The 14722-nt window shown below is 46.2% G+C and overlaps 1 protein-coding gene across 1 annotated transcript; it reads right to left on the bottom strand.

Moving 5' to 3' along the window:
• Positions 1–7973: 7973 nt before the first annotated feature.
• Positions 7974–14461, bottom strand: LOC112120752. The gene is made up of 5 exons (XM_024219902.2): positions 14429–14461; positions 14021–14143; positions 11779–12018; positions 10809–10934; positions 7974–8458 (listed from the first exon to the last, which is right to left on the bottom strand). The coding sequence occupies exons 1-5, from the start codon at positions 14459–14461 to the stop codon at positions 8198–8200; spliced, it is 783 nt and encodes a 260-aa protein (XP_024075670.1). The 3' UTR covers positions 7974–8197.
• Positions 14462–14722: the final 261 nt, after the last annotated feature.

The following is a 14722-nucleotide window of genomic DNA, read 5'->3' on the forward strand; positions in this document are numbered from 1 at the left end:
GCTCTGGAAGTGGTTATTTTTTCCTTTTTAAAATGTTGTGAAGCTTTGCCATTGGACAGGCAAACAGGTACATAGCTGCATTTCTCCTTTCTTATTACCTGGGCCTTTTTTAACCAGATCCTCATTTGAGAGTTTCTACTGTGTAAAAATGCATTTAATTCAGAAGAGTCGTAGTCAGAATGACTGTTTATTAGTCATCTTAATCTTTTTTTCTCTGTGATTTTAGGCTTGCCAGAATGAAGATCATCCTTGTTATATGGAAGTAGCTGAAAGTAATACTCCCACTTAACAAGATAGTAGACCTTGCATTCAGGTCTTCCTCCTCCTGAGCAGGGAGATGCTGAGAAGGGCAAGGGACAACTGTATAGAAGTCAGATGAGATAACCGATCTCATTGCCCCGCTGAAAATGTTGCACTCTGTCATCTGTGATCTCAAAAAGGCAGTCTGACAATATTAGACACCAATGTGACTCTACATTATGGTCTAATTTGTTTTACTGGACTTGTGCTTGATTCTCCATTAAACATAGGAAAACAAAAGCACTGTCAATTAGGAAAATCTATAACCTGTAAGAGTTGTTGAATGGGCTGATGTTCCTTTGAGCAATTATTTCTGCATACACAGTGATGTTACTCAAGGAAAAAGAGGACATATTGAGTCTACAACAGGTGTGGCACTTGTCTTATATAATCCCTCACTCTATCATGTTGCCTCAAAGTCAAGCTAGTAGACGGTAAGTTTTTCATGAGGTGAGCACTAAAATTTGAAATGCGTATCTTAGCTTAAGACAAGCTAATAGGATGCCCCCAAATTTTTATCATCTCTGAATCTTTGCATTATTTTATACTAGTGCCCCAAACAGCCTACTCAACAGGCATGTTTATATAAAGATCCTGTATGACTAGCGCTATCTTCAGTCAAAGAGCTGTCAAGCCAGCATCCCAGCAAGAGTGGAATTGTGTATTACCCATGTGTATATTGAAGAGTCAGACATTTGAGTACCTGGGAGACTTATGACTGGACTATAAAAGTACAATAAGGTTCTTAGTTGTCTATAGTGCTTCTAGGAAGAAGGATATGGAGGACAGAGGCAGGAGGTGGAATATGAAGTGTGTGTGCGGCATATACCAGCCACTACAAACTCAGTCTGGCCCCTACTTCTAGCAGCAAGCAGTGAAATTGCCACGCCTCCCTCCATCTTATTGACTACTATCTCTGTTCTAAATTCAATCAGTGGAGTTCTTCCTGCTTTTTTTTCCACCCAAGAACTATCCTCAGTGCTCTTCTGACAAAGCAGATGGACTCAGTGCTTATCTGCTATGCTAACATGCTGGCTGAGTTCAGGGAACTTCAACTAGTGAAACCTCCAAACAATTAGCAAGAAGGATTCTGACCCTGTACTTGAGAGCCTTCCTCCTGCAAACTTCAAACGTTGCTGAGGAAGCAGAAAATGGCCTGTAGCTACAAATTCTGAACATTCTCCTCTGAAGGCTGAGACATCTGTCGTTCTGACTTAGATTTACTCTCACCATCCCCCGACGCAGCTAAACAGTACTTTCCTCTGGTTAGAGCAGGTTGGAGTTGTGTGTTTGGGAAAATGTTTGAAGTGCTGGACCTCTAAGGATGAAATATTATGAGATGGCAGCAGGAGTAGAAAGTCCCACAGTTACTTTTCCATGATTACTAAAATGAATGCTAAAAAATAGAAAAGTAGCTCTGAGTTTGAAAACTGTTTATCTCTGGTTCCCTCACAGGAAAGCTTAATGAGGCTGTGGCTAGCACGTGAAAGCAGAACAATATTGAAAATGTTCTCTGTCCTGGAAGTGGTCCTGTGATATAAGTTCTCTTCCTCATTCCACATACCTGTTTACTGTACAGATCAGTGTGTGCCTGAAATGATGCCCAGTGCTCAGCTTTGCACACTGTAAACTCCTCAGGGCAGGTGTTACGGTAGAAACCCACAGTGGTGTTAGCTGGGGCACTGTAAGTCATCTGAGGTGCATTTGTGCTTAGTAAGGGTCCTTTCAAACAGGCTGCTATTCTGTGGCTGCCAGGGCCGGCTCCAGGGTTTTGGCCGCCCCAAGCAGCCAAACAAAACAAAACAAACCAAAAAAAAGCCGTGATCGTGATCTGCGGCGGCAATTCGGCGGGAGGTCCTTCGCTCCGAGCAAATCGCCGAATTGCTGCCGAACAGCTGGATGTGCCACCCTTCTCCGAAGTGGCCGCCCCAAGCACCTGCTTGGTAAGCTGGTGCCTGGAGCCGGCCCTGGTGGCTGCCAGGCTACTGACGCATGCACTTTTCATGCTAGTATGCCAAACCAGCAGCATCTGGACATGGATCCTTCAGCTGGAAGGGCTTTTATGTCAGTTTAACAGGTGCAAATTGCACACTGAATTGTGATGAAAGTGGACTAAACTGTGGTAATTTTTCCTTTTCTGAATGGTGCCATCCCCCAGCTGCTCCAAAGGCTGAATTGCTACTGGATTACTCTACCTATCTGTCAGTACGTTAGATGGTATTTATTTCTGCATTTAGTCCAATAGCAACCATTAGTTTAAAATCTGTTGGCACCCTTACAGTCAGAGCTAGAAGTGCTGCTGGCAGGGGGCAGTGTTTAGCTTTGGCATCTGTGAGGCCCTGCCACATGATGGCTGAAATTCCTTACAGAAGCTGTTACAGAAGCAGTGTTTCACAGACCTGGATCGGCTCCTCACACACAGCTGTTCTAACAGCATTTAAATCACCATTTCAGTACCTCTGTGGCTAGCCTGGCTCCACCTCGTGGATGGAACAGAAGTCTTGGTGAAAGATGTAAATGCAACTCATGTTGCAGGAACTAAATTTTACAGGGCTGTCTGCTAGGGTGACCAGATGTCCCGATTTTATAGGGACAGTCCTGATATTTGGGGCTTTGTCTTATATAGGTGCCTATTACGCCCCTCCCCCTTCCCGATTTTTCACCCTTGCTATCTGGTCACCCTACTCTGCTGCCTTTGTGTCTCAGGTATATGCAGGATTTAACATTACTCTGTGATGCCTGTATGCTAAGGGAACAGGTTAAAGATGAATACCATGCTGCATTGGGTTAACCATTCAGATACCGGCTATATAAAAACACTCTTAATCCTCACTGTAAAACCCCAGTGTACCTGGGTAGCTAATAACTTTTTCCTTCTAAGCTGCTCCTCCTGACCCTTTCTTCCCACATTATCTCATCTCTATGGTCCTGTGCAACCTGTCTAGATTAAAGACAGTTTTGCAAGGGCTGGGGCAGGTGTCGTAGGCTCAGCTGTTCTCTTCTAAATTTAAAAATACAGGTTATAATAATCTTTTGGTACAAGTCTTAGTGCTATCACTCTTTTTGTGTTGTTCTGTAACCACTTGCTTCCCCCTGCGCTCTGAATTAAGCTACAGCATAGAGGAAAAGACTTATTATCCAAAGTAGAACTCTTACCCTTCTTTAAATGTGGCTTATAAAAATGAGTCTTCACTTCCTATAAGAATTTTGCAAGATCAACTGATCTGATGATCACAAAGGTGTCGGTGAACCCCTTTTATTTTATAAAGCTGCTCCTGCAGCCCCTTGTCCCTGTATGGCATGAGGCTCTGGGCATTTAATGGATGTCAAAGACTGGTCATTGTCCTTGAAATGCGGCAAACACAGTTTGCAACTTTTTTCCCCATTAGTAGGTAGGGTGCATAAAATTCTAGCTTGGTTCTTGTTCCCTACCTCCTGTGATGATCAGAAGTACAAAACACTGAAAGCAGCATCTCTGGTTGGGTGATAGTGCCTTGTTTCCTGATATAAGCCACCCTTGCCATGGTCTTATTGAACAATTGGCATCTCCTCCTCTTCCCCACTGAGTGTACTTGGAGATTAGCAAGTTCTGTATGGGTTGGCCTCTCACTGTGCCATTAGAACTGGCATCGAGTTTGCTGATGATTTTGGATGTGTGGATGTGGGCCATCCAAAGACTTACTGGCCCAGGACACGCTGTCTGCTGAACTATCAAATGGTCACTATTGTAACAATAAACCACATTCAGACTTTCACCAGCAACTGTTGGGCCTAAACTAGTACCTGGTTAGACTTCTTATTTCAGGGCGTTACAAGCAGTAGACTCTGGGTGCATAGAAAAGAACAAGCTACTATTCAGTGGTGCTGCAGAAGGGCAAATGAACTATTACATGTTTGATGTAAAAAGTTCTAGGGCTCAAAGAACCTGCAAGTACTCTACGTAAAGAACAACCTTATCATTCTGCCATCAGTGTTGATTCAGCCCTTTGTCCTTCCTGGAGTTCCATGCTGTACGTGGTTTGTGACTTTAATCAAAGACTCATCTATTCCACATGGTTCTGTGGCGGTTTGCTGCGGTATCCTTGCCCCAAATTCCTCCCATGTCCTTCTGTTGTACATTGTGCTCTGTGCTGATGGGTTACTGTGCTCTATCCCAGAGGTGGCTGCATTTCTGTCTGTGTATGAAGTTTGTGAAGCACATTTGATTGAAAGATCTTGTATAATTAGTGTAAGGAGGAAATTTACAACCTCCTTGATAGTCAAATCAGGATTTCCATGTAGGGAACAACCCCATAGCAAAGTAAGAGGCTTTCAGTACAATAGGGCAGGAGGTGGGGAATCCTAGTGAGCGTATGGCTGTGACTTTTGTACCTGGGATGGTTATGCAAATAGTGGGGTGCTGAAGAGTGGCATGTAAGCACTGTTATCAGGAAGGCTGTATCTGTGCTGATTTTACGAGTTGCATACATGCTCAGCACACCAAGAGTTATTAGCAACGTGCTGCAGTTGGCTGGGCTAGAAGGGTCTCTGACCTGCAGAACAATCCAGTTGGAGGGGCTGAGTGGCTGTACCATAAACTGAGATTCAAATGGCCAAAAGTAATGGCCAAATCACAACTTCAATCCAGGGGGGGGGGGGGGGGGGAAGAGTAATTTATGCTGAGTTGTCCTTTGCTGTATGTTCAATGATGATCAGATCTGTGGTTGATGTTGAAACTGGAGGCATGGCAAATGCACGTGAGGCTAGAACTAACTTGACTGGGGGAGATTAGATCAGCGAGGGCTGCAGGTAAGGAGGGAGGTTTGGCCCTATTAAGTCTGAAGCTCTGTGCCACAGGAGCGGCCATTAGCAGATGCACCTATTTTGGGATGACTTGATTGTATTCACTTACACAGCAAAGAGGAATAATGCTCTCCACTGCAGCAAATACTAGGGGAAATTCTCTGGCCTGTGTACTGCAGAGGGTCACAGTGGTGCCTTTATTGTCTTTTCAGCCTGGACTCTTAATACCCACCCAGTGTTACTACCTCATATAACCATGCACTCTTTTCCCCAGCAATGGTGTGCAGTCAGGACTGAGCTGCTGGAAGGAGTTGTCCAGTGGAGCACAGTTGTAAAAGTTGGACATTTTGGTTTAGGAGTTGGGAGACCTGAGTTCCATTCCCAGCTCGGACACTGCCTCTCTGTGTGACCTTGGGCAGGTCACATTGTCTCTTTATGCCTCAGTTTCCCCATCTGTAACATCAGATAAGGACAGCTCTCTCCCAGCAATTTTGTGAGTGTGAATGAATTTCTGTGAAGCACTCTGCCCTCCTCTACGTCCTTCTGCAGGAGGATCACAAAGTGTTGTTGGGTTTGGCATAAAATGGAGTGAGGGAAATGGGTTGAGATGGCCATTGAAGGAGAGGCTTAGCTGTGTAACTGTGAATCTTTTGGGTTTGTGTTGCCGCCATGTGTGGTGTTCGAACAAACTTATCTGGGAAAATGCATATTTCTAAAAGGCTACAGGAACTATGCCAAGAGGCAGGGTGGTAGTATGGGTGGGGGCTGGGAAGGGGGGGTGGGACACATGCTCTTCTACTTAATAAAACGTTTCTACTTAATAAGCAATCCTGAGATACTTGTCATGCTGGTATTCAACTGCCAAGATACAATTTGGGGGGCAAAAAATCATTTAGGAAAGGCTCATCTAGTTATTTTAAAAAAAACCCAACACCTTAGGAAGCAGCCACGCTGACACCGCCTTTATACTGCCAAGGCAGATGGGCAGAGTGGAGTATTGAGGTATCAAGGCAAAATGATATATGCGCTGCAGAGATGGGCATTGGAAAATAGATGGCTCTGCTCTGGGACAAAAAAAATCAAGCTCAACCCAGTTTGGCATTGCTAGGTCCATCAATGGTTATTAGCCAGGATCGGCAGGGATGTAAAACCATCCTCTAAAGTGTTCCTAGCCTCTGTTGCCAGAAGCTGGGAATGAGTGACAGGGTATGGATTGCTTGATGATTACCTGTTCTGTTCATTTGCTCCGGGGCACCTGGCATTGGCTACTGTTGGGAAACAGGATACTGGGCTAGATGGACCATTGGTCTGACCCAGTATGGCCGTTCTTATGTTGCTGACTAGCAAAGGAAGATGGCATTCAGGAAAACTGAACCTTGCCAACCGTTAACAGAAGGTGCTGGGTTATGATGCAACTCAGAGTTGAGAGTCACACTTGACACCAAGGTCAATGATGCTTTATTTGGCGACTTCCCTACACGAGCCCAAAGGTTTGCCCATAGGACCTTCCCCCTCTGTCTGGTAAGCAGAACTTTAGACAGTTTAACAAGCGTGTTCCTAGTTTGCTGAACCAGAATGACCCATACATCACTATTTGGATGTTTTCCACACAGCTAGAACTTCTTGAAGCACATGCTGGATTTCCTGAAGTGCTTGTCACCCTGATATGATGGCTCTGACCTGGTTATCTGCACTCTAAGTAGTTTTACCACCTTTATCACTGTGGTATCTGAGCAGAGATGTCCATTCATCTCATAAGCATGCATATCTTGTGTGTCACAAATAACACTGCATAAAATCCTCCTGGTATTGCTTTGGAAAGCAGGTAACCTGGCCCAGTCAGTGGCTGGTTAACTGGTTCAGCTGTTAGCAGTACCTAGGATCATGAGAGCCTGATGTGCCTCAAACAGGATTTTAAATCCCTTAGTGGAATTTGGGTCTTTTAGCTGTAGGTCAGTGGTCTGGACCTAGCCAAACAGAGTCTGTAACTAGTTTGTTCTCAGTCCAGTTCCTAAAGGACAACAGCCTACATCACAAACAGACTAGTGTGGCCACAACCAGCTGCCTGCTGACCACTTCTTTAGGACGCAGAGAGAGGCCACGCAGACAGAATTCTCCCCAGCCAGGAGACTGTTCAGGGCAGGCTTGGGGAAGTTTGCCTTGCTGCTGACCATGCTTTTGCTTCCATTGTAGGTAAATAGCATCCATCTCCAGTGCTGTGGAGCTGGTTCCTAAATCCACAGCTGTTTTTTAATGAAGGGAAGAACACGTCTTTGCTCTTGTATCTTACAAGCACATAGAAAGCAGAAGAAATGAAGACATTTGTGTTTATTTTATTTATTTTTAATCACTTATATAAAGTATCAACTCTATGGGATCCAGGAGATTGGTTAAAATAAATAAAGGTAACAGTTGTCCCCAGTCCTTGCTGGCTGAGTTTGAGGCTGGAGTGGGGAGCTGCTGAAATCCCTTGAGAAATTGAAGCACTGAGAAACCCTTTGCTGGAGCAGCAGCTGCACTGGGAGGCATTGCTAGAATATAGGATGACTTACAGCTAAGGACTCAAGGTGGGGTGGGGTGAACCCTTTCCAGACTCTAGCATTACCCCCCAAGTGTCCAAGGGCCTTTTGTTCTCAACAGTCTTCTTGATGTGGTGGGCAATGTACGTGCTTCTTGTCAAGCTTTCCCTGCCCCAGAATTACTTGCAAGGTAGATTTAAGCAGGTGATGCCCGGGAGCAAGGTGAAGCTGCTTGGATGGCTCTAAGAGATGAGCTCCAATCCAAGCACAAACCTTCCATTCTTATTTCAGTAGCTTGGAGAAAAATAGGGAGGAAGCAAGTAAATTAACTTGGGCTTCTGCTCTATGGGGCTGCTGAAACCTCAAGCCCTGATTGGTCTAAGCTATAACCAATGGAAGGCGTGGCTGCTGAAAGCATCTATGGTGTTGAAAGCATCTCCTGATGGCCTCTGCAGGAGAGCAGTGCTGGTTCCTGTGGCTGGAGACATGCATCCAGCAGCAGGTGACTGCTGGAGAGACCATGTATGTTAGCTTAAGAAGTGCTGCCTGGAAGATGTATGTCTCTCCTTCCTAGTAGTCTCTGCTGAATGGGGTGCCTATGCCTCAGCATCCCGCGAGTGGTGCTTGGCACACTCCCCTTGCTTGTGGCTGTGCTTCTCACAGTGCTTGCTGCAGTTGCCTCGCTTGGATGTGGAGGAAGTGGAGTGCGCAGGCAAGGCGGGTACCACTGGCCTCTCCTGGCTGTTGCAGCGATGAACAAGGATGGGCTCCTTGGGGCTGGCCTTGCTCTTCAGGAGGCGCTGAAGCAGTTGCTTGTCCGACCGCTCCTTCCTGAAGTCGTCCTCAAAGATCTTAAGCTGCAGGGAAGGCAAAGGAAAAACAAAAATTCGCAGGGAGAGGCAGGTGAGCCCAGAGGTGGCTCTGGCCAACTCTGTGCAACTTGAGGCACTAGCTATTGTGCAGCTAAAACCATGAACACTTTTGAACATAGTTAAAACTGAGTCCATGCTGATTTGGGGAGGGAATAATTCCCATCTCCTCTTTTCTGATCCGCGTTTCCCAACTGGCCAGTACTTTCCAAAGATCAGAATAACAATTCCAGCTATTCAGCTACCTAGCACTTGGCATGGTGATTGGGTACTATATAAATACATAGGCCTGGCCTGACCCCAGCTCATTCCCCTATAGCTGTGTTAGTCCACAAAACTGGGTGACTTGGCAACCAAATCACAGATGAAATTCAATGTTGATAAATCCAAAGGAATGCACATTGGAAAACATAGTCCAAACTGTACATACAAAATGATGGGGTCTAAATTAGCTGTTACCACTCAAGAAAGAGATCTTGGAGTCATGGAGCAGATGTTTTCAGAAAACTATCCACAATATGCAGCAGAAGTCAATAAAGCTAAGTGTTAGGAACCATTAGGAAAGGGATAGACAGTAAGATAGAAAGTATCATAATTCCATTATTTAAATCCATAGTACACCAACACCTGGAATATTGTGTACAGTTCTAGTCACCCCATCTCAAAAAAGATATATTAGAAATGGAAAAGGCACAGAGAAGGGCAAGGCAACAAAAATGAATCAGACTCTGGAACAGTTTCCCTATGAGGAGAAATTAAAAGGACTGGGACTTTTCAGCTTGGAAAAGAGACAACTAAGGGGGGAATATGATTGAGGTCTATAAAATCAGGAATGGTGTGGAGAAAGTGAATAAGGAAGTGTTATTTACTCCGTCACATAACATAAGAACTGGGATCCCTAATGAAATTAATAGGCGGCAGGTTTAAAACATAAGGAAGTACTTCTTCACAGTCAACTTGTGGAACTCGTTGCCAGGGATGTTGTGAAGGCTGAAGCTATAACTGGATTCAGAAAAGAACTAAAGTTCATGGAGGACAGGTCCATCAATGGCTATTAGCCAAGATGGTCAGGGACGCAACTCCATGCTCTAGGTGTCCCTAAACCTCTGACTACCTGATGCTGGGACTGGGCGACAGGGAACGGGTCACTTGATAATTGCCCTGTTTATTCCCTTTAAAGCATTTGGCATTGGCTGCTGTTGAAAGACAGGATACTGGGCTAGATGGACCACTGGTCTGACCCAGTATGGCCGTTCTTATGTTCTAGATTGCTAGATCTTCAGGGATTAGGAAATAATCCCCTTGTAGCATCCGCATCCCTGGTTAGTGAGAATCCTCTGGCTTCAAGAGAGTGTTTCAGGACAAGTGGGACAGGCAGCCTTGTGTCATTAAACTGCATGGAGCCTGGCAGTGCACTGCAGCGATGAACGGTTGGTGCAGACTCGCTAAACCCTGAAGATTGGGGGAGGTTGCAGATGATAAGAAGAGACTGGCTGGAATGAGTTTCTTACATCGCTTTCAAAAAGCAACCCTCTTCATTTTTTAAGTAGCCCGGGGCAGAAAGGACACTGGGACTGTGGCTGGTTCCTCCATTTGACTGCTCACAAGGAAAGGGACGTCTTTCTAACTACCAGTTCAGCCTCGTGCTGGGATTGGAAAGTCAAGCAGGGTTCTCCTCTGCACCTGTTGTATTTCCTGGGAATATTCAGCTGTAGACTGAGGGCAGAGCATGTCGCTTTAGAGGGACCTTAGCTAACAAAGTTGGTGATCCATGAGCCAGACCCGACCCGAGCTCGTTCCCCGGTAGCTGTGTCGGCTCCGCGGAGACAGCAGTAAAGTTTTGTCATCAAAAGCAGCAGATCTAATATCTACAGCACCAATCGCCATAATATCTCCGTGGTGGCTCTAAATACATCAGGAACAGATCTGTTGAGTGGGAAGGTGCTCTTCTATCTTCACCGCACTATAAGAAAATGGGACCTACTAACACTTGTAACTTGCAAACCAAGAGACAATATGGAGAATCACATATCATTCAGGTTTCAGAAAGGATTCCCTTGCACATACAGCTACACTAACTGGAGGCAGAAAAGCTTGCAAGGTATATCAGGGAGGGTCTTCCCCATTTTCTTATGCTTGAGGCACTGGTCAATGCGAGAGACAGGAGGCTAAATCAGCAGGATCAGTGATCTGATTCAGTATGGCAAGCCCCATGTTCCTAAATCCATTCTGCCCTCATTGAGAAAGCCTCAAATACAGCCTAGTTGCTGGCTGTTGCTTTTCCTTCCCTGCAACTGAGTTGCATTAACAGGCTGACCAGTGCACTCAGGGGACTCACCTGCTCTTGCAGAAGTGCCATCTGCTGCCTCATCTCCTCCTCCTTCTTCCGTAGCTTCTCATTCTCTGCTTTGATTCGCTCCCGGTCTTTGTGTTCTGTCCTGTAATCCGCCTCATAAATTTCTGTCTGTGAAAGCAGGAAGAGATGCCTGTCAGTAGGGGCTTGGAAGCTCTGTCACGGCTGGGTAACCGGCCAGTATGCTAGGGAGGGATGATCATTCTACAGTCTTATGCTGATTGTCATGCAAAAGTCATTGCCACCTTTTGGGGACTGGTCATGCTAATTTCTTCCCCTTGCTACTCCAATAATACTACCTCGTTCTTATATAGCCATCTCAAAGCACTTAGGGACCATTATCCCCAATTTACAGATGGGGAAAGTGAAGCAGAGAGACAGTGCCATGCCCAAGGTTACCCAGCAACCCAGTGGCAGAGCTGGGACTAAAACCCAGGTCTCACAAGTCCTGGTCCAGCGCGCTAGCAACTAAACAACATTGTTTGAACTCTAACAAGGTGGTGCTGGAAGAATGCTTCCAGAATCGCTCCAAGCTGGGAGGATGGGGGATTAAAATGATGCAGCGGGGTGGTGTGAGCTGGTGAAGGAGCAGAGCACAGAGCCAATACTCAGTCCCTCCTGCGAAAGGTTGGAGAGGAGTAGTGCACCACTCTTGGATGTTCGCCTGAGACTAGCTCCCTCTCCCACCTGCCTGAGCAAACATTTCAGTGCGGTTCTCTTTTCTCCTCCCCCTCCCCCCAGCAGTCCCTTTCCCCATGAGCACCCATCCTTCATGACTGATGCTGGGTTACCTGCAGGGGTCGGCACCACCATGTTGCGTGACGGACACTTGACAAAATTACCGTACTTAGTGACAGACATGGGGGGGGGGGCATGTCATTGTCATTCAATTTTTTGAAAAATTACCACGGACTTCAAAATTTTTACCATGGACACATTGCTGACCCCTGGTTACCTGGCATTTCAAGGCCTCCAGCTGGTCCTTCAGGTCAGTCACCTCTTTCACAGGATCCGAGCTATTATTCACCTGGGCCAAGTGCTTGCACTTCCTGGGCTTGTAGGTCTCACCCCCTTGCACTTTCTGACTGGCTTCTTCGTGCTTTTTGGGTGAATTCTCCTTCAGGCTCTTTATAGGAAGCGGGAACTGGGCATCTACAAATTCCTCCCAGGGCACAGATGCCAATACTTCAGAGCCCTAAGGAAGGAAAGGCTTAAAGGTCAGCTGTTGGCATCATCCAGCACATTGGTGACCAGCTTCTTAGAAATGCTAAATAGTCACTTGTACATTGGGCCCTGGGTGTTTCATTCTCTTCCTGGTCACAATACATTAGGATAAGGGACAGTAGTTTGGTCTCTAGGTGACAATAGGGGGAGGGGCTGGGTGGGGCTGTGTTTGACACTGAATCTGTTGCTTATAGCAAAGTCATTCTTGGGTAGCAGAGCCTCACAAGCCACCCTCCCATTCCTGTAGCACTGCTGCAGGAGCCAGCAAGACAGGCCAGTTCGGAGTGGCTGCATGTGGCACCATGATATGGAAACAGCTGAGAAGCCCTAAATTAGGTCATGCCCATGGTAGCAAGTGGTACCATGCATGAGTCAGCAGGTAAGAAAAGCATGAAGGTAAATTTAAGGTCTCCAGGTGCCCAGCCTAACAAAGGGGTTCTGTGCTACCAGAGAAGCTTGCTCCTGAAGACCTGCATTTACTGTCAGTCTCTCCAGGGAGATTTGAATCTCCTCTGCATTTTTCAGTTTGTTTCCGATATAATTTTGGATCATGAGCCGTTCTAACTGGAGGGCAACTGAACTGTTCAAGACCACATCTCTCTGCTACCAGCAACTCCATCTAAGAGCCACCTGAAACAATGGGCTTAGCTATTGTATGATATAAGGAAACAGTTGGACCGTGTATAGGTGTGGCCTGGAAGTTGGGAGATGTGGATTCTAGTCTCAGTTCTGCCACTGACCTGCTGTGTGACCGTGGGCAAGTCACTGCCCCACTCTGCCTCAGTTTCCCCTCCTGTTTAGAGTCTAAACTCTCTTGTGTATGGCCAGAGCTTAGCAGAACAGGGACACAACCTGGGGCCCATAAACGTTACTCTAATACAAATAACAACAAAATAAGATGTCTGCACTGGCTCTCAAGCAGTGTTTGAAAGCTTCAGCATGTCTGTAGCTGAAATAATCTAGTACAGTTTGGCTGGCCAGTGTGGATGGGGCCAATCTATAGTGGAGCCTCGATCTAGCCTCGATTCCTAGCCAGGTTTGAGCACTGTTGTTTTAACACAGTTGGATCCCCATCCATGCTGGCCAGCCAAACTCTGGAGCACATTTGGGTGCAATTGTAGTAGGTGTGGTTATCTGTACTTCAAAGCCAGGATAGATGGAACCGGAGTCCTTCGAAAATCGGGAAGAAAGAGAAATTATAGGTGCTGACAAGCTGGTGAGGTCACATGATGAGGCACATACATTGTCAATAATTCTCCCACTCTTGTTCTAGCCCCACCCAGAGAATGCTGGTGTAGAGTGGGTGTTCTGATCTCCATGTCTTCTAAACCTGCTCTGAGCACCAGGCCATCCCCAGTTGTTAGAGGACAGGATTGTGGTGGGAGCTGGACTCTTTGTGCTGCTGAGAATATTTCTTTGCTTCTTTCATTCTGATTTTTGCATCCCGAAGCTCAGTAATTTCGGCTGAGTCAAACTTGCTTAGGGTAACCAGACCACAAGTGTGAAAAATCAGGACAGGGGTGGGGGGTAATAGGAGCCTATATAAGAAAAAGCCCCCAAAATCAGGACTGTCCCTATAAAATCGGGACATCTGGTCACCCTAAACTTGCTTAGTGCGTTGTTGTTAATAGAGTTGGCTATATGCTGCAGCAACTTGCATGGCTCCGGGACATTGTCAAAGCCATGGCTGTGCATCAGCACTGACCTGGTGTCTTTCACACCTAGCAATATGACAAATGCCAAGCACAGGTGGCCTTTGAGTCTACAGCTAGGAGCTGATCTAAAGAGTGTGGGGTTCCTTGCCCTCCCTGAGTGAAAATGGAGGTGGTGGCTGTTTTCTATGCAATAACAAAGTTGAACTCTTCCAACCCAATGAATCACTTTCAGTTGTGTTTGTAACACTGCAGCTTTGGTCCAGTCCCCGTTCTTAGACTCCTTTATGGGAGGAGGAGGAGGGTTTACAGTGAACTTACAGCTGAGGTCCTCTTCTCCCTGTCGTGGTGCTGTCTGCCTTCTAGCTGCCTCACGTACTCCTGTAAATGCTGGTTCTTCTTGAGCTCCTGGATGAGGGTTTGTTCGTAGTACTCCCTCTTGTTCTGCAATGGGGATGGACACCGTCAGAACAGCATCTAACATTCAAAGGAAGCAGACAGGCCCTGGATGCTACTTGCAGCATCCTAAATTCACATGTGGTAGGAAAGGGGTTTCTGTTCACTGATCTTTCTCCACCCAGCCTTACTGCACCACTTCCTGGAAATATATGCTAAGAAGGGAGCTGCAGTGTGTCTTTCGCAAGCAGCAAACCTATGTCCTTTACCTCCCCACCTCCCTCACAGTCAGCTAACTCATTGGTGTCTTTGGTGTCACCGAGGGGGTAGTACACTGGACGAGGCTCTAGCGGTGGCCAGCTTCATGACCTTAGGCAAGTTAATCTGCTTCTCTGTGCCTCAGTTTCCCTAACAAGGAGATAATGATACTAACTTCCTTTGTAAAGTGCTAAATAAAAAGTGTCTTCAGTGGGCTCTGAATCAGGCTCGCTGGGCTTTTCTCTGTCCCCGTACAGTTCCTCTAGATGGTATGACTCCCTGATTAATTTGATATTAGAGATGAGGAGAGTAGGTTTGGAAAAGCGAGCTGGGTATTATGTATCCCTTCCTCCTGCCACCAGTATTTTT

The sequence above is a fragment of the Terrapene carolina genome, unplaced genomic scaffold (assembly GCF_002925995.2).
Source record: "Terrapene carolina triunguis isolate 2854851 unplaced genomic scaffold, T_m_triunguis-2.0 Scaffold137, whole genome shotgun sequence".
Lineage (NCBI taxonomy): Eukaryota > Metazoa > Chordata > Testudines > Emydidae > Terrapene > Terrapene triunguis.